At 40.7% G+C, this 22890-nt stretch overlaps 1 protein-coding gene across 2 annotated transcripts in view; it reads left to right on the plus strand.

The window, feature by feature from the left end:
* The first annotated feature begins 1321 nt into the window (after window positions 1-1321).
* LOC139459831 (MFS-type efflux pump MSMEG_3705-like) overlaps window positions 1322-22890 on the plus strand; it is a 31671-nt gene continuing 10102 nt past the window's right edge. The window contains exons 1-8 of one of the 2 annotated variants that reach the window (XM_071241533.1): window positions 1322-1360; window positions 10157-10238; window positions 11586-11805; window positions 13965-14231; window positions 16133-16295; window positions 18421-18652; window positions 20008-20204; window positions 22646-22730. In XM_071241533.1, coding sequence (XP_071097634.1) covers window positions 10229-10238; window positions 11586-11805; window positions 13965-14231; window positions 16133-16295; window positions 18421-18652; window positions 20008-20204; window positions 22646-22730 — 1174 coding nt within the window. In that variant the 5' untranslated portion in view covers window positions 1322-1360; window positions 10157-10228. The remainder of the gene's footprint in view (window positions 1361-10156; window positions 10239-11585; window positions 11806-13964; window positions 14232-16132; window positions 16296-18420; window positions 18653-20007; window positions 20205-22645; window positions 22731-22890) is intronic. The other variant, XM_071241532.1, reaches the window with a different exon arrangement.

The raw sequence follows: 22890 nt of genomic DNA on the forward strand, positions 1-22890 counted from the left end.
AGAATATATGGACGTCAACTTCTTTATTATGATGAACACAACATTTCGGAGAATATACTTACTCCTTCATCAGGTGAATGAATGCCATGAGGCAGAGAGCATTTATATGTACATGTAAGGACAACACTATTAATAAGATAAAAAAAGGTGGAAAATAACAAAGGGTTGAAACTAACAAGGGAAGCCAACAGATGATTGTCGCTGATAGGTGATAAGCAATAGACAACGGAAGCCAGCACTTTACAGTAATGAGCCATATCCCGAATAGTGTTACAAAATGGTTGAGAATCGATCTCCTAAACATTGAAAATGAAAATATATTGTTGGTTTTTGTCCTTATAACGAATCACCACATGCAGTAGAAATAGGTTTATTGGGGATGACTTACATGTGAGCGAAATATTGCTATTGCAATATTCTACCTACTCAATCAAATTCTGGGAAATATTTGCATTTATCACGTAATTAATATAACATTGTTTATTATCCAGATGGTGAGAAATAAAGGAGTTCATAAACTTTGTATGTGCACTGGTGCAAATATCACTTCTCCGCGCACCAGACGACATTGTTGACGTTATGCGAATCATACAGCGACGTAAGGTCGGAATGACGTCACAAGAAAAACGACGTCACAATTGAACATTATTGACGTCATTCGTCAGTTGTGGGGGGCGGTCGGGTAGCCTAGTGGTTAAAGCGTTCGCTCGTCACGCCGAAGACCCGGGTTTGATTCCCGACATGGGTACAGTGTGTGATGCCCATTTCTGGTGTCCCCCGCCGTGATATTGCTGGAATATTGCTAAAAGCGGCGTAATACCATACTCATTCATTCATTCGTCAGTTGTGTTACGACGGTCGTAATCATTGCATTTTTCTGAAGGGGGGCAATAGCGGGAAACAAATGAGGGCAATAAATAAAATAATACACTCGCATGTATATCATACTATGAACCATGAGTATAAAGTGCCTATGGTCAACCTCGCTCTTTCTCGGGAAATACAAGAATTATGTCCTTTGTTTCGTGAAAGCAGTGTGACACACACGCTCAGTTATCAGTTCTCTCTTTAAGTTTCACTGATATTACGGTTGTTTAGAGATGTGTGCCTGATAAACGCACTTACTAGACATCTGTGTGTTGGACAGGAGTTCATTTGATGGGTTTTGAGTAATCGTCATGTGACAAGACAGGACACGCCAAGCTCCTCACAGCGACAGCCCATGCTACCAGAAGGGTAACGAATGTGTCTTGCGCTGGGAAGGAGCTTGAGGTCATCCAAGAGTTAGTCATGTGATTGATCACATGTGAACTCACGTGATGTTCAACATGGTGGCTCATTGTTGTCAGGCGCAAGATCAGTAAGTACGTGTTTGACTTCCTCATTGCTCTGACAGTAACATAAAACATGCGTTGAATCCATGTGTGTCGATTCAGCATACTCAGGTCTTGGAGCTGATGTCACGAATAGTATTCATATGTTCTACTTTCAGTTTATGTAACTAACGTCAAATGTAGAACGCAGGTTATATAACGCGTATTTATTAATGTTGTTACGGAAAAGACTTTGTTGAAAAGTGTGCTGTCGGATAAAATTCTAGATTTCTTAAGTTTGGGAATGGGAGATTAGGTTAACATGGGGTCACAAAATTAAATGAATTAATATTTTCATCCGATATCGAACTTTTTGAATGCTCCCTTACATAGGGGCCTATAGAGAGATCTACATGTTTTTTTTATTCCATAATCAACATGAATCTGTCAAATAAGATTGATGATTTCGTAAGTTTATGGTATATTAAATTAAGTTATGTTATTATTTTAACTCATTTACAGCTAAATTTATACCGCAATTACTAACAATTTTCCATGTTTTTGCTAGTTTAAAGGGTCACTGATCTCTGACAATTCAGTGGGTCTGGTTCACCCATTGTTATTGTTTTTTGCCCGTGGGTACCCGGATGATATCCCAGAAATCTTGACTAGTTTGCGACCTGTACTGCGCCTACTGTAAGCACATTTGTAGCTTTTATTGATAGTATAAGGCAGTGTCGGCATATTGATGAACAAAATGAAATACAGTTTTGTCTTGGAAATAATAAGGAAATGTAGACACTTTGGGGGTTTCATCGGTAATGTTGACAATTGCTTGGTATTGTGTGATCGCATAGATGAACAGTTGTGTTATGAAATGTATGTTTTATTATGGCTCTGTGTAAATAATCATGTCTGGGCCAAGTGATTGATGTTATGAGCAACGCTATCAACCAAGTCAGAGCGTCTGACCACCAATATAAACCCACCCTGTCATGTAATACTAAGCAGAGAAAAAACCCCGAAGATGTATGCAATATCTTCTGGTGAGGTTACCCACCCTTGGCCATTGACAGTGTGAAAAATGTTATTATGTGAGCCGTACAATAATGCATAGAAAAGCACATGTAGAAGGATACAGAAAGCTTCAAAAATACTACCTTAAAGTGACACATTGTGTCAGATATTCAACAGTACCTTAAAGTGACACGTTGTGTCAGATATTCAACAGTACCTTAAAGTGACACATTGTGTCAGATCTTCAACAGTTGACTTTCTTGGCATTTAATATGAAATTACTTACAATCATAACTTTCAAGTAAGTAATATGAAATAAATTATTAGCAAGTGAAAATTTGATTAATAATGATTATACTTTCCCTGTATTTAGTAAATGGTATTATTTAACCATTTACCACAGTCATATAACACCCCTTACTGTTCTCCGGAATCACACAGTCAAATTCAAGCAAACGCTACCCAGTACTTATTTTCAAAGAAAGGCGTATGAAGTATATGTATGGCCTCGATTTCCTCAGGATTTCCTGGAGGGACAAGGTCAGTGATCCAGACACAATACTCTTGTGAGTTGTGCAGCAGTAGTTTGTTCTAGAATCTGTGATGCATGAAGCCTTGTTCAAACATGATGCAGCCACACACACAAAGAAATGGGTGACTTTGTTGTGTTATTCAGTCCACATGTCAGATTAACTCTGTCATCTAGCTTCAGACATGGCATAGATAAATGTCCAACAAGTTTATCATACGGCCTCATTTCTATGCACTGTTTTTATACTGGTAATGGTATGTTTTTCATTTTACACCAAAGACATGTGGTCGAAATAGAAAAAAACTGAATAAAAGATGTTATGGGTGATCTGAAATATTAGAGTGATCTGAAAGTGTTTTAGAAATATTTTAAAGTAAAAATATAATGAGGAATACCCCCTGACTAATTTCGACCACCTCCGTGGTCTAGTGCTAGAGTGTCCGCCCGGAGAGCGGAAGGTTTGGTGTTCGGAGTGAGTATACTGTGTCTGAGTGGGGTATTCATGTTAAACTGCGGCATGGTATCTTGGTGAGCTAGCACTATAAATCGGCATCAGTCCGGACTAGTACAAGCAGCCAGCCACACACACACACACACACACACACACACATACACATGTGCATGCACGTCGCTATATAAGTGCAATAATCTTGGACGCGACGTTAAACCCAATTTCACCTCACCCTGACCAATTTCAAGCCCAATCTACAGGTAATTTTTATCATGTTTATAATCACCCCCATACTAAGGGTCCCACCTTTTGATATTCTGGGGGTGGCTGGGATTTAATTGTCCCTGAAAATTCTTAAAAAAATTATTATGCTTCAGAGTGTGGAGAAAACCCCAAATTGCCTGCAGTGCCATGTATTGTCACAAGGTGGTTTTCTTAAAAATGTATTCAGGCTCATGGTTATAAATTCATAAAAATGTCTGATTTTGCAGCTGCAGCTGAAACAGTATGTAATCTCAACACAAAATCGGCCCCTTAGCTTGACAAAAGCATTTAGAAAAAGGACAGGTCGGAGAGTAGGGCTGTGTATCGCAATATATTGTGATACATATTGCGCTATATTGTGATGCATATTGCGATATATTATGAGTTAAAGTATATATATATTTAAAACCTTTGAAACAATTTATCTTAACAAGTTGAAAACATACCCACAGCACTCGACACCCCACCCACCCATCCACCCACACACATACACACACATAGCTCTGTGTAGCAACAAGTCAATATCAATCTTGTTTATAGGGAGCGGCACATACATACGGTTTGTACTGCTAGATAAATAAATAAATCCCTCTTACCATCCATTGTTATCGTAAGGCTTAAACAAATATTTACATGTTGTTTGTTTTTGGAGAAGTCTCAATTCTCATACCTGATGAGATGCAAAACAAAAAAACTTAAAGTCTTTCTTAAAATATGCAACATAAATCCACATTACCTAATTACTTTTGAGTTGCTTGTGTACAAATACGCCTGACAAATGTCAACAACCCATTAATCATGACAGTATAACAACGCTCTACATAATTACCCAGCGTTAGAAATTGGCACTAGTCCTGTAGTCCTTACCAAACTGCCCAATAGTAAAGGTATCCTAAGGACTAGTAAAAATTGGCCCATTTTAGGGGTTTTGCTCTATGTTATCATTATAAGGACTAGTGGACAAAAACTGTTAGTTTCTAACCCTGAATTACACAATGTATCCAGTTCAACTGGCATACCTGTATTTCTTTACATATCTCTATTTACGATATAAACGACTCATGGTCGTTGTTTATTTCTTAAATGAGATAACAAATGTACAAGCTTAAAAAATATTTACCCATATTAAATAATTATGACTCCCTCAATAGAATCTGACCTCGGAAATGTCAGACAAGTCCATTTTATGCACAGGTGGGTATTCCCTGCATGTTCTCACAATCTTTAAGTCAATACCTGTACCTTTCTCCCAATACTGATTGTCATCTATCTCTTCCACTTTGGGATGCGATCGTTCGTCCATTGCGTTTATCTGAGTTGCCCAGCTCTATGGGGAACTACTCACAAGTCACTCCCCTCTCAAAAATAATGTTGTCATATATATACATATATATATGACATCATTAAGTTGAGAACGCATGTTCAAATCTCCAGGAATGACGTCATGATACGACAGTGTTTTATCGTGAAATATACTACGCTTCATTCTTCATTGTTCTTTGCGATTTATCGCATAGCTTTGTTATATATACTGATGTAATGCAGACAACACACATATGTATTCTAGTGTACTGCTGTGAATAATGCATAAACAAGGCTTTACATCTTGTTTATTGTAGTTTCGACATTTTTCACACTTGGGGCAGCACACGAACAGATACAAATTAAAGTCACCTGGAAAAGCATTTAAGCAGAATTATTAAAATAAGATCTACTCATTGGTGTAAAACTACCCAACAGACTGGACCAAGGGGAGTAAAAATATATTGAAGACCCAAAGAAACTATCAATACCCAATATTGATGATTACATGTGAGTAAATACTCATGGCCCTATTAAACTAGCTGGTGTTCAGTAGAGGTGTAACGATATGGCGGGGTCGCGATATGATTCGTTTCCTGACAGAGCTCGATAAGCTTTTAGTTATTTGGGTGTTATACCCAGGGGTATTTTAACTTTAACCTGTATCGTAAAAAACATGAATAGTAGTATATCCGTCTGCGTCTGCTTGCAGCTCCCTCTCCGGGAAGCCATTTTTGTTTGCAAAACATTGCATAGTAAGAAAGGCGCTTTTTTAAATCACCAATCAGTGACTATAAGATACAACATGTACATTGACTAGGCACGATGTTCTTTTAAAATGGCATCAATCAGTATGGTTGTCGCACAAGCTTTTCTGAATGTAACTGTCGGTAAGTGAGTTTCGCGATCGGCTGATACACAATCATGTAATCCAACAGTTGTAATATACGTGATTGTTTTCCCTAATAGTTGTAATATACGCATTAATTTTATTTTAATAGGGTATTTATAGTTTTTGCTGCATATTTGATACGCTAGGATTTTATTTGTCTGCATATTTCAGTTTATCATGGTTTATTTAATGTGTATTTTATGCAAATACGCAGCTTATCTCTAGCTGTCCTGATACAATGGGTTCAATACAATTTGTATCCTGATGCATTATTGTTATTTCATAAGTTGATACTCTTTCTTTCTGCAGGTGAATCACAACCCTGAATCATTTGTTTCATTGAGGTTGGATGTTGTAGGGCAGAAACATATAGTCTAGAGGGCATGTCCGTGTTATGCTTTTATAGCCAACCAGGAAATACTTGTAAGATAATCTACGTCAGCTCTTTGTCGAACAGTTTCGTTTAGTATTTAAAATCTGTTATTAATATCATGCATGTGTTTTTACACCAATTTGACTTGTGATGTCATGTATCATGATGTATCGTATGTATCGTGATACAGGGGTTGTAAATGGGCTTCGTATCGGGATACACCACTGGTGTTGACCTCGCTGCACTACAAATACCTTTGTACCCATTCAGCAACATCCTGGGTCAGAATAGGTCCTGAGTAACTATGGTAACGGTAACCTATGCTTGTCCTTAGAGCTGACTCAAATGAGGATTTAGAACTAGACTGTCGTAAGTCCACATTAAAGTATGGGAGTTGCAATCATCATAGTGCTCGATCGCTTTGTGGAACAGAGCCCTGACGATTTATTTTGTTTCCTGTAGTGTCAAACGGTCCTCTTTCTTGGACACTGCCTGGCGATGCTGGTTGTTTTTTTAAAGGACAAAGTATGATTAGCCCACTTAGGCCCACAGGATCTGTCTAATTTACAAACTGAGTAAACAATCTAAAAATAGTTATGAAAATTAGATATGTTCATATGAATGAGAACTAGACTTTGTTCATTTCAACAATTGCATGTTTGGGACTTATGACAACACTAAAAGCATACCGGTAGGTAAAAATAAAATGTGTCAATATGGAACGCAAATCTCAAGTACAACGTTTCTTCGCTATTGTGCCTTTCAATAAACCGCTAACTTGGTTATAGCGCGCGGTAACGCATGGCTCCCAAAACCGTACTTACATTTTTAACTCAGGTTTTACACTGACAGATGTTTTTCCCGATCTCAAAAAACATTATCGGCTGATCACAGCAAGCACATAACACCGGAAATACCAGTCAGCAAAACCGAACTGAAGTACGCAATTCAATACCATTATTATACTATCTTGTTATTAAAACATGTTCATTGTATATCTGGACTTGTGTGTGTAATATATTTTATTAATTTTATTCAAAATTTCATTTATATTGTTTTCATAATCGTGTATGAAGAGATACAGCAACCATGGTCAGATTACCGCTTTTGGCTAATATATGTCAACATAACGTTTTTGCACTCAAAATACATGTGGCGCAGGAAGTCCCTACGATGACTGGTCAAATGGTTCAACATGTAAAAATATCCTGCAACAGCAATCACCAGTACCAAAATGCTGCACTTTTGGTTCTTATAATTTTAAATATATATATATAGTAAAAGCTGCAACCAAAGTAACATGATATTGGAATATATTATTCCTGATAAAACAATAATTTCAGATACAATTTCTTCGACAATTGCATCAAAATTCTTTGAAGTTGTATCACTGGTGGAGTACATTAATTATTTTCTGGTGTTTGAAGTTTGAATTGTTTTGAAGGAAAGTTAGAGAAAGTTCCACTTTGAAGCTTAACCACTTCAGTATTCTTGTTATTATAACATAATTTTGACTGTTCCAAAATCATGAAAGATTCAATCTTGACATGCTTTAAGTCTTGTTTTTTTTTATCATTGCGTATCGAGAAACGTATCGTATCGTGACCAGAATATCAAGATACATATCGTATCGTGACCAAAATATCGAGATATGTATCGTATCGTGACCAGAATATCGAGATATGTATCGGACCGTGACCCGAATATCGAGATATGTATCGTATCGTGACCAGAATATTGAGATATGTATCGTATCGTTACCAGAATATCGAGATGTGTATCGTACCGTGACCAGAATATCGAGATACGTATCGTATCATGACCAGAATATTGAGATATGCATCGTATCGTGACCTTCCTATATCGATGCAGCCCTAATATTTGATAGTTTGACTATGTCAGAAATCCAAAACTTGCAAATTAAGGCAAAAGGTTAGTTGTTAGCCGTTTGAACAATTCTGATAATATTCATACCTATACAGTCGAACACAATTGTGTCAAACTTATGGTTGTCTCAAAGTATAAGTATCATCTCTACATATTTCTTTTTTCTTCATCATTTTTGATTGTGTTGAACCTAGGAAAACTCAAAGTATTTACGTAGGTTCCTTCAACGCATTTGAGGCAAAACAGTAGTGACACATAATAGTGGAATTCGTGAACGAATTATGCATTCGAACAAATATTATCTTTTTCTTCTAAACGTGCCTGTGTTGATATAACTATTACCCAATTACTTTAAATTAACTTGCGTACAGAAACGCATGCACTGAATTGAAAACTCAATTGTTTTAAAACAGCATGCATAATTACCCAATAAAGCTTTTTCTGCCTGCATACAACGGAGCTAATTTCTGAAACACAATTACAAGCTACTTTACTTTCCGAATCAAGCCTATATTCAGAACCATTATATTACATCTAAAACATTATTTCATTTTTTTATAAATCTCAAAATGTTTCCTCATTTTGGAAAAAACATCACATCACATCACAAAAGCAGCGCTGGCTCATTCATGTCGTCGGGGCGGTCGGGTAGCCTAGTGGTTAAAGCGTTCGCTCGTCACGCCGAAGACCCGGGTTCGATTCCCGACATGGTGAAAATGTGTGAAGCCCATTTCTGGTGTTCCCCGCCGTGATATTGCTGGAATATTGCTAAAAGCGGCGTAAAACCATACTCACTCACTCACTCATTCATGTCGTCAAATTATGAACGTACTTGGGTAGGGTTGGGTAATAGGGGGGGTACCCGGGTACTAAATTTGGACTCGTCCCAGCCCTACTGGTGAGCCTTAATTATGTACTCAAGTACATATACTGAATATACATATATAGCTTTGGTATAGTTTGTATTAAATGGAAGAAATAGTGATGGATTAACATAGTCTCTTACAAGTTTAATAAGCCAGAATATAGAATGTTTAAGATCCCTCATATTTAAGTATTTAATACTGATGTATGTTAGACTGAGGTTTTCTTTTACTAATTTCGAAATATTTCCTTTGAATATCTTGATTAAATATTTTGGAAATTATTTTATTGCAAATATAATTTGACGAACAAAGACTTGCTACTGTGCAAGAAGCATTAGAAGTCTTCTTCTAACTTACTGTTATGGCTTTGAGGTGACTCATATTTCACTGATAATAGGACCAATATTGAGGCAGAGGTTTTAATTACTTGTTTCACGCATCTTCCCCAGGCAAGTGAGTTAACTGACATAAAAGTCCAGTTTCCACCCTTGCCGAACTAGGCTGGTATTATGGAGTTAGATTTTGGCTGGACTAACGAGTCAAAATCAAAATCCGGTTCGTAAACTGTCATGCAGATTTCCATCGATTGTCAGGATTTGTAAAGCATGTGCACCGCCATTTCGTTTTGAACAAATATTTTCCAAATCTTTTCATGTTTTTAATCAAGATGCTCACGTGATTTGATGCACTTTGCGATGTAAGACCCGTTTTATCACAATATAGATCTTGATTATCGATTAGATCGTCTTGACCGGGCGCCGCCATTTTGTTTGAAGCAAATACAAGTGATATGAGAGGTGGAATCTCATTGGTCCATAGGAGAGGCATAGAAGGGACATTACTCGTAATAGCCACTGGTGGCGCTACGATCGAGCCCAGGAATTTCAGCCTAGTTCGGCAAGGGTGGAAACTAGACTTTTAAAGTCAGTTACCTCTCTTGCCTCAGGAAGATGTGTTTCACGTTGCTTTTTATGCAATGTTAAAACTCAATGTTAAAACTATAAACTATAAATATAAATATAAAAACCAATGCAAAATAATTATTTTTCACAATTTACATGCCAACAATACTGAGTTTGGAATCCTTGATAAGTCTCTGTGCTGGAACCAAATCGCATAAGTCAACTATAATTCATTCACTGTAGATAAACTTATTATTTTAGTTCCACCTGATAGGATATAGAGTATACAGCTGCCTTACTAATTGATTTTGTTGTTTTTTGTTTGCGGTAATGCTGAACTTGTTCACTGTTTGCCAGCAGGCAGTAGCCCAGTCTCCCAGCTGTTGCACACACAAGTCGTACAAGTCGTAGTCACCAGTTTGCTGCACGATGGATGAAGGTATGTATCTAATGCCAGTGATAGGGAACTGTATTTGATAAGTGTGCTATAGGGCACATGCTGAAGGTGTATAGAGTTGCCCTTGGAGTTTAAATGTGCCACCGAAAAGAATAAATTTGAGTAGGGTCGTGTATTAGCAAAAATGTTTTATTGCAATATATTTCGATACATGCACTACCCCTCATGGTTTAATCTCCCTGTGGTGTTTTGCTGTACGATTTACACTCCTATCGTCATTTATTTCTTAAATATTTGGAGCTAAAGTATTCGATACTATTTTCTACATAATACTGAAGTAAATATTACTCTGCCGCAGCATGGTCAGTTACCCGTGAAGATCAGGATTAGAATTGATCTTCAGCAACCCATGCTTGCCGTAAAAGGCGACTATGCTTGTCGCAAGAGCCGACTAACAGGATCAAGTGGTCAGGCTCGCTGACTTGGTTGATGCATGTCATATATCCTAATTGCTTAAATTGATGCTCATGATGTCAATCACTGGATTGTCTGGTCCAGACTCGATTATTTACAGACCACTGTCATGTAGCTGGAATATTGCTGAGTGCGGCATAAATTGTTTTAAAAATTAGCATGTTCAGTGGCCGCCATTTTGTAGTGTTGGCTTCATGGGAGATCGCGTATCATGTACATCGTCACAAGGTATTTTTATAAAAAAAATGTGATTTCTGAGAGTGCCCTTCAGGCACCAGGAACTTGTGTTAACTCTGCCTGTAAGGTTGTAATTGTGTCACTGCCACTTTAATACAAGAAATTTAAACAATGCACGCATTATGAGCGTGGTTAACGTAGAACCTGTCATCCTGTTGATGATTCGGTGTGTAATGATTAGAGATGTCACGATTCACTAACTGTCGCTTCATCTTGCTGCACTGTGTTTCCAAGTTTGGTATTGATAGATGATGTGTTGAATACCCGATACAACTTAATACACATTTATAAAGGTGACATGTAAAATTGTTGAAAATTAACTACTGGTATGTAAATGAGGTCTGAAGCCACTGTTTTCCGAATCCACTTGATTATTCTCAATGTGTTTTAGTGGGATTTTTTTCATTCTCTTTGGAAAACAGAATATGACAGACCTGTCACGAATATTCAGAAAACTTGTTATGGTTTGATTAAAATTCCTAACCAGTTTAAACGTCCTAGGATAAATCAGTACAATGAATTGCATCACAATGCTTTGCAGACCATTATGACGTCATCAGTTACAATGATCAACTTAGGGACAATTAGGGGCCTTCTAGTACTGACTGTACCATAGCAGCCAAACTCAAGGACCTCAATTTGTAACACTGTTCATGGGGTTACCTCCCCTGTGTGTAGGTCATCGGTGGTGGAAGGATGTGCGGCCCTACAGCGTGTATGTCCTGGTGTTGGTGCTCCTGGCGTACCTCCTCAACCAGCTTGACCGCTACATGCTGGCCATCACGGCCAAGCCCATGGCACAGGAGATACGCTACGGTGACCAGGCCTGCATGGTCAACACAACGTTTACGACCGCTGAAGTTGTTGGGGTCAAGTGCAATGGAACCACATCTGGAGAGTGAGTTTTTGTTTGGACAGAGCGATTTAGTTTCTAAGAATAAAAGAATTCACAGATGTGGATTGCGATATTAATATCAACAATATGGTTCACGATATGTTTCATTCTGTTTTCAATACTTGTTTAAAAAAATAAGGTCTTATTTGGATATTTGATAGTCAAGTTGTCTACCTACCCTCTCACCAACAACAAACTTAGTTGCTCAGCCACACACCACTCAGCTAACAGCTTTGCCACCTACCTGCTAATTTACTTGTTGAGCCCACTCACTCATCCACCCACCGTATCAACAACCTACCTGATTAAACCATCCACCCACGTACCTCCTCACAGATTAACCATCCACTCATCAACCACCTGCCCACTTGCTCAGCCATCCACCCACCTGTCCACCTACCCACCTGCCTGCCCACCCATCACCTCACCTACCCACCTGCTCAACCATCCACTCACCTGTCCACCTGCACAACCATCCACTCACCTGTCCACCTGCACAACCATCCACTCACCTGTCCACCTGCTCAACCATCCACTCACCTGTCCACCATCCACTCACCTGTCCACCTGTCCACCATCCACTTACCTGTCCACCTGCTCAACCATCCAATCACCTGTCCACCATCCACTCACCTGTCCACCATCCACTCACCTGTCCACCTGCACAACCATCCACTCACCTGTCCACCTGCACAACCATCCACTCACCTGTCCACCTGCACAACCATCCACTCACCTGTCCACCTGCACAACCATCCACTCACCTGTCCACCTGCTCAACCATCCACTCACCTGTCCACCTGCTCAACCATCCACTCACCTGTCCACCATCCACTCACCTGTCCACCTGCTCAACCATCCACTCACCTGTCCACCTGCTCAACCATCCACTCACCTGTCCACCTGCTCAACCATCCACTCACCTGTCCACCTGCACAACCATCCACTCACCTGTCCACCTGCTCAACCATCCACTCACCTGTCCACCTGCTCAACCATCCACTAACCTGTCCACCTGCTCAACCATCCAATCACCTGTCCACCTGCACAACCATCCACTCACCTGTCCACCTGCTCAACCATCCACTCACCTGTCCACCATCCACTCACCTGTCCACCTGCTCAAGCATCCAATCACCTGTCCACCTGCACAACCATCCACTCACCTACCCACCTGCTCAACCATCCACTCACCTGTCCACCTGCACAACCATCCACTCACCTGTCCACCTGCTCAACCATCCACTCACCTGTCCACCTGCTCAACCATCCACTCACCTGTCCACCATCCACTCACCTGTCCACCTGCTCAACCATCCACTCACCTTTCCACCTGCTCAACCATCCACTCACCTGTCCACCTGCTCAACCATCCACTCACCTGTCCACCTGCACAACCATCCACTCACCTGTCCACCTGCTCAACCATCCACTCACCTGTCCACCTGCTCAACCATCCACTCACCTGTCCACCTGCTCAACCATCCACTCACCTGTCCACCTGCTCAACCATCCACTCACCTGTCCACCTGCTCAGCTACTCACCCACCCATCTACTCAACCTGCTCACCCATCCACCCACCCATCTGCCCACCCACTCACCCACTAAACCTGCTCACCCACTAGGCCATTCAACCTGCTCACTCACCCACCTGCCCACCCATCCACTCACTCACTCACCCACCTGCCCACCCATCCACTCACTCACCCACCTGCCCACCCATCCACTCACTCACTCACCCACCTGCCCACCCATCCACTTACTCACTCACCCACCTGCCTACCCATCCACTCACTCACCCACCCACCCACCCATCTGCCCACCCACTCAACCTCCTCACCTATCCACCTGCCCACCCATCACCTCACCCTTCCACTCAACCTGCTCACCTGCCCACCCATCACCTCACCCACACACTCAACCTGCTCACCCACCCACCCATCACCTCACCCACACACTCAACCTGCTCACCCACCCACCCACTCAACCTGCTCACCTGCCCACCCAACACCTCACCCACACACTCAACCTGCTCACCCACCCACCCACTCAACCTGCTCACCTGCCCACCCATCACCTCACCCACCCATCTGCCCACCCATCACTTCACCCACCCACTCAACCCGCTCACCATGATATGATCTTCCATTGTGTCCTCCAGCTGCACCTCTATACACAGTCAGAACGGGTCGGCAGTGTGCAAGTGGGACTACAACGGGCAGGGCTACGAGTACCAGCTGGTGGCGGGGCCCGTCTTCATCCTCATCTACACCTTCATGGGCATCTTCATCGGCTTCGCCGCCGACATGTACAACAGGAAGCTCCTCCTGGCTATCTGCCTCATCTTCTGGTCCGTGATGACCCTCCTCACGGGCGCCATCAATGAGTACTGGCAGCTGGTCATACTCCGCTTCGGACTGGGCATGGGGTGAGCTTCATGATGGTGATGGTGGTGATGGGGATGATATGAGGATGACTGTGGCGATGACAGTGATGAAGGGGATGGTGATTTTCATGGAGATGGTGATATGGGGCTAAATGATGATGATGGTAGTGATGATGTTTATGAGTATGGCGATGAAAGTGATGATGATGTCAATGAAAGTGATGATGATGTCATGAAAGTGATGATGATGATGATGATGTCAATGAAAGTGATGATGATGTCAATGAAAGTGATGATGATAATGATGTCAATGAAAGTGATGATGATGCTGTCAGTGAAAGTGATGATGATGATGATGATGATGATGTCAATGAAAGTGATGATGTCAATGAAAGTGATGATGATAATGATGTCAATGAAAGTGATGAGGATGCTGTCAATGAAAGTGATGATGATGATGATGATGATGATGATGATGGTGATGTCAATGAAAGTGGTGATGTTAATGAAAGTGATGATCATGTTAATGAAAGTGATTATGTCAATAAAAGTGATGATGATGTCAATGAAAGTGATGATGATGATGATGATGATGATGATGTGAATATGATGATGTCAATGAAAGTGATGAAGTCAATGAAAGTGATGATGATGATGATGATGTCAATGAAAGTGATGATGTCAATGAAAGTGATGATGAAGATGTCAATGAATGTGATCATGATGATGTCAATGAAAGTGATGATGATGATGATGATGATGTGAATATGATGATGTGAATATGATGATGATCATGATGATGATTTGATTTGATTTGCTATACATTCTTATGGACCAGTCAGACCTCAAGTTACACACCAACCCCAGGCCAGTCCCATTGATTACGGTAGACTTTGCGAGGAATTCAACATTGAAAAACTGACTTGCAAAAGAAAGCCTTCAAAAATAGTTTTGATGGAAAACGTGTTCAAGTCCATTAAAACTGGAGTCAGCAAGTCATCCTGTAACCATTTCCTTTATCCTTGTGATTTTGATTGGTCGGTAAAATGTTAATGAAACTCAAGGGCAGGTAATGCAACCAGGGGTTAGTGTCGGTTCACCAAATGTGAGCCCTGGAGATACAGAGGATGTAGCCGTGTCAGATATCACAATACTCTGCCAAATAGTGTAGGTTTTTGCTAGACATCCTGCATTGTTATTGCAAATGTCCTGATGCGTGCAGCAATGGCTGACCAGTGGGTACTTGCAATATGACGTCCATGGTTAAAGGTCCACTCAGAATTCAATTGTAGTATTGGGGGATCATAAACACTATATTTCAGCTGCATGAACCCAGAGGAGGAGATGCTGGAAATGCAGTACGACTAGAAAAACAGCTTACAAATGTTATATTTGGGATAACAGTTCCTAAGTAAAGTTCAGATTCTATTACTTTTGGGGGTTGTGTCCCATCTTGGATTCGAACCCACACTACCAGAGTGAGGCACCGAATCGCCAGCACACAAAGTCAGCGATCTAACCCACTCAGCCACCGAGGCTACCAATGTGATTGACCGAGGGGCTCAGATGGCTGACTTTGTTGCCGATTAGGTGCCTCACTCGGGCAGTGTGGGTTCGAATCCTGGATCGGACACAACCCTCAAAAGTAATGGAATCTGAACTTTACTAAGAAATTGGTATCCCAAATATAACATTTGATACATTTGAGCACTTTCTAAATGGCATTGTGTGTTCATAGATAAACAGGGTCATGAAGGTCAGAAACCAAATTATCCTCACAATGTGTCCATTGTTCAGTTGGAACTATTTTGCAGGGTCAGGGGGCTTCTCTTTCAAATTGAATTTAGGTCAAAACTACACATGGCGCTAGAAGGTGATCTACCTCTTGTATGATGTCACTCTGTGTAATTAGGACCGTGTAACCATGGCGATCTGTTGTCCAGGGAGGCTGGGTGTACCCCCTTTGCTGCGTCTCTACTGACGGACTACTTCTCTGCGTCAGTTCGCGGCCTGGCTCTCGGCGTCTACAACTGGGGCATCTACATGGGCTACAGTCTCTCCTACGCTATCGGCAACTTCATCACTCTGGCCAACATCAACGGACAGGTACAGTACAGAACTCAAACACACATCAATAACTGTTTGCCAGTCACTTGTGTGCGAGACAGTATATGTAGTTTTCAAGAAAGTAAACATGTTTCAACAATAGCATCTATGTATTAACTCTACGATGAATAAGCTTTTAGAAAATTCTAAATTTATGTTTAGGAAAAATACTGTAAATCTTGAAATTAATGCTTCTCCAAATTACTGCTGACCCCCAGCCGAAAATGGGCCTCAAAATCAATGCCACTCACCCATCCCATCCCCAGTGGAATGATACATATCCTAACCTTAATCCAATTAAACAGCAAATAGCACTGCTTATTAGCACGGAGTGGAGCACTTCCGTAATAACTATAAACAGTGTTTTCCTAAAAACAACAGTGATAACTCGCCATTCTTTAAATGACATTGCTATGGACTTGTTACAACTGCTGCTCAATAAACCGTGTTTGTGTTTATATTGTTGGTATTTCTGCTATGCAAAGTGTGCAGTGAGCGCGTCTTTTTGTTGATAGTCATTTTGGAAACATAAATGCGAAGTTTCATTAATGCAAACTAAGACCTCTCGCCTTTAATTCACGTTTTCGTTAATTTCAAGATCTACAGTATGTATATAGGAAACATTTGCTGTAAAAAAGGCCCATTTTTCTCAAATTTCTCTCTAAACATAACCGTTTATTTATTTATTTTTACATATATTTTCATGCCATTCAATAACTGGTATAATTTTCAATAATTATCCCCCGCCCCAACGAAGTTGGTGGGGGATATAGAAATGGGTTCCGTGCGTGCGTGCGTGCGTGCGTGCGTGCGTCCGTGCGTCCGTGCGTCCTTTCCGGAGCATAACTCAGAAACCGTTAAATATTTCTCTACGAAACTTTGCATGTCTATCAGACTCATGCTGAACTGGTGCCTTTTGCTATTTAGGAATTTTATAAATTTTCATTTTTTACGTTTCCATTGCAACAAGTTGGACTTAGGTTCTATAGGGTAGAGTTTGTTTCCGGAGTGTAACTCAAAAACCGTTAAATACTTTCTTACAAAACTTTGCATGTCTACCAGGCACATACTGAACTGGTGCCTTTTGATATATAGCACTTTTAGAAAATTTTATTGTATATGTTTCCATGACAACAAGTTGGATTTAAGTTTTGATATAGGATTGGTTTACTTAAGTAGTATAACAAATAAACTGTTAAATATTTCCTTGCCAGGATAGATTAACTGCAATAATATGAAAGAATCATGTGGTCCTTAACTCTCAAGACAGATTAACAATAGTAATATGAAAGATTCGGATGGTCCTTAACTTCTTTTGAGTAGTATATTATCCATAGGGGCAGGCATTTAGATGTGCCCGACTTTTTTTTAAAACTTACTTTATCCCAAATCAGCCGATTCCCCAAAATTTAAATGTAAATAAAAAAAGAATAAATGTAAAGCAGTGGGTTTTTTTATTCCGCCAAACAAAAATAATTAAATGTTAAGAAAAACCTTACTTACCATTGTTATAAATATAAGCACGTTATTTGAAATGTTTACGTTTAAAACCTGTTGAAAAAATAGAACAACATTTTAGCACAGCGAAATATGACCAACCGGGACAGATCTGTATCTACAATAAAAGGGAGGTAACTTGCTACTTTCCCTATTCCACACACCCACATCGTCTTTATTCCTACCTACGTAACATACATTTTTGAGGAAATAAAAAAAGAAAGAAGAAATGTCTGGCCTTACAACATTCGTTCACTCAATTGGAGGCTTAATTCATAATTCCTCGAAATTTGTAGGTTATTTTCTAGTATGACCTTCATAATCATATTTTAAAGTAACCTGTTCTATGATGTTGATGATACAGTGATCTCTCACTACATTGTGTCATCGTGGGTTTATTAAAATTTAGGTAAATTTGGGGAGCCATGCTTTACCGCTGGCTATAACCGAGTTAGCGCTATATTGAAGTGCGCGAAAGCGATGGAACATTGTATTCCAGAAAGATTCAGGGTAATGCTCGGGGCCTCTATGTTTCTACGTGTGCAGATGATAGTGTTATAGGAGACATGTCTTCATTCAGTGTAGGGACACCGAATTGTGTGTCATGCCAGGTGGTATTGTGTTTCAGGGGTGGCGATGGGCATTCTACATCTCCGGCATCCCGGGACTCATCCTGGGGGTGCTCATCATCGTCACCCTCAAGGAACCAGCCCGTCATGTCAGTCAGCCTGCGAATGAACAGGGAGGCCTCATTCAGTCAGAGAGACCCAGCATTTTGCAGAAGCTTGGGAAAACACTCAAGCCATTCCTCAGTCCTTCTCTGATCATGCTGTGTGTGGCCGGCTCCATCAGGAATGCAGGTAGGAATCCACTCAGTCTGGCCCTCATTATATGGCTCCATTCAGAAGGCAGGTAGGGATCCACGCCGACTGTTCCTTATTGTATGGCTCCATTCGGAAGGCAGGTAGGAATCCACTCCGACTGTTCCTTATTGTATGGCTCCATTAGGAATGCAGGTAGGGGGTCACTCAGTCTGTCCATCATCATATGGCTCCATTAGGAAAGCAGGAAGGGATCCACTCCGACAGTTCCTTATTGTATGGCTCCATTCGGAATGTAAGTAGGGATCCACTCCAACTGTTCCTTATTGTATGGCTCCATTTTGAATGCAGGTAGAGATCAACTCCGACTGTTCCTTATTGTATGGCTCCATTAGGAAGGCAGGTAGAGATCAACGCCGACTGTTTCTTATTGTATGGCTCCATCAGGAATGCAGGTAGGGATCCACTCCGACTGTTCCTTATTGTATGGCTCCATTCGGAATGTAAGTAGGGATCCACTCCAACTGTTCCTTATTGTATGGCTCCATTAGGAAGGCAGGTAGAGATCAACGCCGACTGTTTCTTATTGTATGGCTCCATTAGGAAAGCAGGTAGGGATCCACTCCGACTGTTCCTTATTGTATGGCTCCATTAGGAATGCAGGTAGGGATCCACTCCGACCGTTCCTTATTGTATGGCTCCATTAGGAAAGCAGGAAGAGATCCACTACGACTGTTCCTTATTGTATGGCTCCATTAGGAATGCAGGTAGGGATCCACTCCGACTGTTCCTTATCGTATGGCTCCATTAGGAAACCAGGTAGGGATCCACGCAGTCTGTCCATCATCATATGGCTCCATTAAGAAAGCAAGTAGGGGGTCACGCACTCTGTCCATCATCATATGGCTCCATTAAGAAAGCAGGTACGACTAAACTGTGGACAGCATGCAATGTGGGTGAGTGTTCAGCCCCACCCATCTTGTTAGGAGTGTGTTGATTTGATCCATATCCTTAGCAATATAGATTCGGGTTGCCCAGACCAGGCAATAGCCTGTGGAATAGTGCTAACCTATGATTATGGGTTCGAATCCCTGTTTACCCCGATTATGTTTCTAGGTTTGTCAGCACCATACCTGCGCTCGTGGGTTTCACCAAAGTGGTAAACATCTGAGACCTGCATCACTTCGGGCTTTCCTCCCACATCTGGGTTTGACTCCCAAGCCACCAAGAGTGAAGTCCATTTCTAGTGTCCTTTGCTATGATATTGTCGGAATATTGCTAAAAGTGATGTAATCCCATACTCACTCAAAATGACTGAGGATGGAGGTACCTGGATGTGACTGTGAGTACAGTCTGACTGACACGCGTGGTCACGTGATTCTTTCTGATTGCAGCGGGCTACGTGTGGGCATACAATACCCAGCCCTACTTTGTCATGATTGGTCAGACGAAAGAGCAGATCGGGACCTACATGTCCTGGATTCCACTGGTCAGCGGCAGTATCGGTGTCGTCGTGGGCGGCTTCATCTCCGACCGTGTGGTGAAGAAGCGGGGACTGTACGCCAGGGTTCTCATACTTGTGGCTAGCCAGGTATGTAAGGCCTTTCATGTTTTATTAGTTGGTTTAAAAATAAGTTTACACAAAAATGGCCAAATGATTTTAATTTTTACCTTCAAGATTAGTTCTGCTACTAATCATGCTAGGGGTGCACAGGTGGCCCAGTCGTCTGTCTAAAGCGCTGTGATTTGCTGTGCAGAGTTGCGTCCCTTGGACACACTAGAAACCTATGATTGTGGGTTCGAATCCCGGTTCGCCCCGATTATGTTTCTAGGTTCTGTCAGCACCATACCAGTGCTCGTGGGTTTCACTGAAGTGGTAAACGTCTTATACCTGCATCACTTGGGGCTTTTCTCCCACATTAAGCTGACACGCCATGATATAACTGGAATACTGTTAAAAGCGGCGTAAAACCAAACTCACTCACTCACTCACTCACTAATCATGCTAATGAATGAAAAACAAACTCATAGTTTTTATTACATTCTTCAGTGTGAAAGACTGAGTTTTCTGAAGTTGAGAAAAGTGATAGTTTCAGTGCAGTGAACATAACACTTGATATTTCAATGCAGTGAACATAACACTTGATATTTCAATGCAGTGAACATAACGCTTTGACGGAACTATTTGTCATACAAGGGTGATCTCCCCTTAAATTGTCTCCCTTAGTCGTAAGTGTAGAGCCCACACAGAAACTGTTGACGTCCTTATTACGTTAGTTCCACATTGACAAGGCACAATAATGACAGGTGGTAATTTATGGAGTTAATATCACTTCTTGTCGTTTGTTATTCCCTCGAAAATGTTTTATGATAAACTGTTAATTTCTCATTTAACTCGTCAATCGAGACTGCTCATTTCGCAAAGCGCCATTTTGTGTTACTTGACCAGCGTGTATTCTTTCGCTTCCAACAGCGGTCTCCTAGTTTTCAAGAATATTTTTTGTTAAGGTTGATTTTGAATATAATCATATCAAAATTTATGAGAAAGAATTTTTGTAACCCTAAATACTACTTTTTAAGTCGCATATACAAGGGGTGGTGAACCATCCCTGTGCGTCAGGTCAGGAGAATTTATGTTTCAAAGTTTTACATTTGTAATGAAATAATTTAATTTTTCGGGAGAAAACAACACAAAAAGTATATAATAAATAGGATATTTCATGTGTCAAGTGAAATAAGTTTCTCTCATCGAGTGACAGGGGGAAAAGGAGATATTTTCACTCTTTCGCCATGAGTGGAAATATCTCCTTTTCCCCCATTACTCGATGACAGAAACATATTTCACTTGACACATGAAATATCCTCTATATATCATGATTCAAGTAAGATTGAGAAAAGATACCGAAAGATAATTGATTATTTTTTTGTAAGAATAAAGATTTTTACACAATAATATTATTTAGTATTTCTTATGAACAGGAGAGATAATATCGCATTCACCTCATTGTAAAATAGAGTTGTCCAAAAACAATTTGGTCAAAAGGCTTTTTGTTTCTTCTATATATAATTTCATACACCAACTATTAAAGTATATATGACCTAAGTCACATTTTCATATTACCCACAGGGGCATGGAGATGATGAGATAATTTCAGTACCATATTTTTTTTTTGTAACACACACTTAGAAAACAACCCACTAATGCAATGTAGACAGCATGTCGAGGGGTATGTGCATTATACTCGTAGATGTTGAGTTTTCGTATGTTTTTGAGAGCTGAGACCTTTCCGCTGACACCTAACACAGTGACAGTGACATGTCAACAACTTTACTGAAGTATGCTCGTTAGTACTATCTGAAAACACAAGCAATTGCATGAATTAAATGGAAAATCAACACCATACTCAACAATATTCCAGACATATAATTGACGCATTTGGGATACGATGACATGCATCAACCAAGTCAGCGAGCCTGACCACCTGATCCCATTAGCATGGGTTGCTGAAGACCTTTTCATGGGGGACATACTTTGTTTGGTTGTTGGTTGTTTTACACCGCACTCAGCAATATTCCAGCTATATGACGGCGGTCTGTAAATAATCGAGTCTGGTCCAGACAATCCAGTGATTGATATCATGAGAACTGATCCACGCAATTGCAGAAACTTAATAAAAGCAGCATATTGCAGAAAGATACTGCTCAGTCATTGAATGTTGTAGTAAATTATAACTGAGTTCGTCAATGCGCCTTACTTCTTCTAACCAGCTTGTCAAAAGCATCCTTTGGCTGTCACAGTTACCTCCCTTACACAGTTACCTCCCTTACACCATGTCTAGGGCACTATTTTGTTGATTTCACCACACCATACATGAATCACAATATTCCAATAATATTCCAGGTTATCAATGTATTGTGTTCAATGGCAGACTAATCCCCATGTGTCAGGGTCTTGGGGGCAGGAGTTAGCTTGTATACACAGTCAAGAACGTTTCTCTTTGTTCATAGCTCCGTATCATTTTTCCTTTGCAGATTATAGCAGCTCCATTTGCTGCAGGGACTCTTTTCCTGAACCCCCCTGGTGCCTTTATCAGTCAGATACCGACTTACATTATCGGTGAGTCAGATACTGACTTACATTATCGGTGAGTCAGATACCGACTTACATTATCGGTGAGTCAGATACTGATTGACATTATTGGTGAGTCAGATACTGATTGACGTTATCGGTGAGTCAGATACCGACTTACATTATTGATGAGTCAGATAACGCTTAA

This window comes from Haliotis cracherodii, unplaced genomic scaffold (genome assembly GCF_022045235.1).
Source record: "Haliotis cracherodii isolate W230 unplaced genomic scaffold, xgHalCrac1.p SCAF_13, whole genome shotgun sequence".
Lineage (NCBI taxonomy): Eukaryota > Metazoa > Mollusca > Gastropoda > Lepetellida > Haliotidae > Haliotis > Haliotis cracherodii.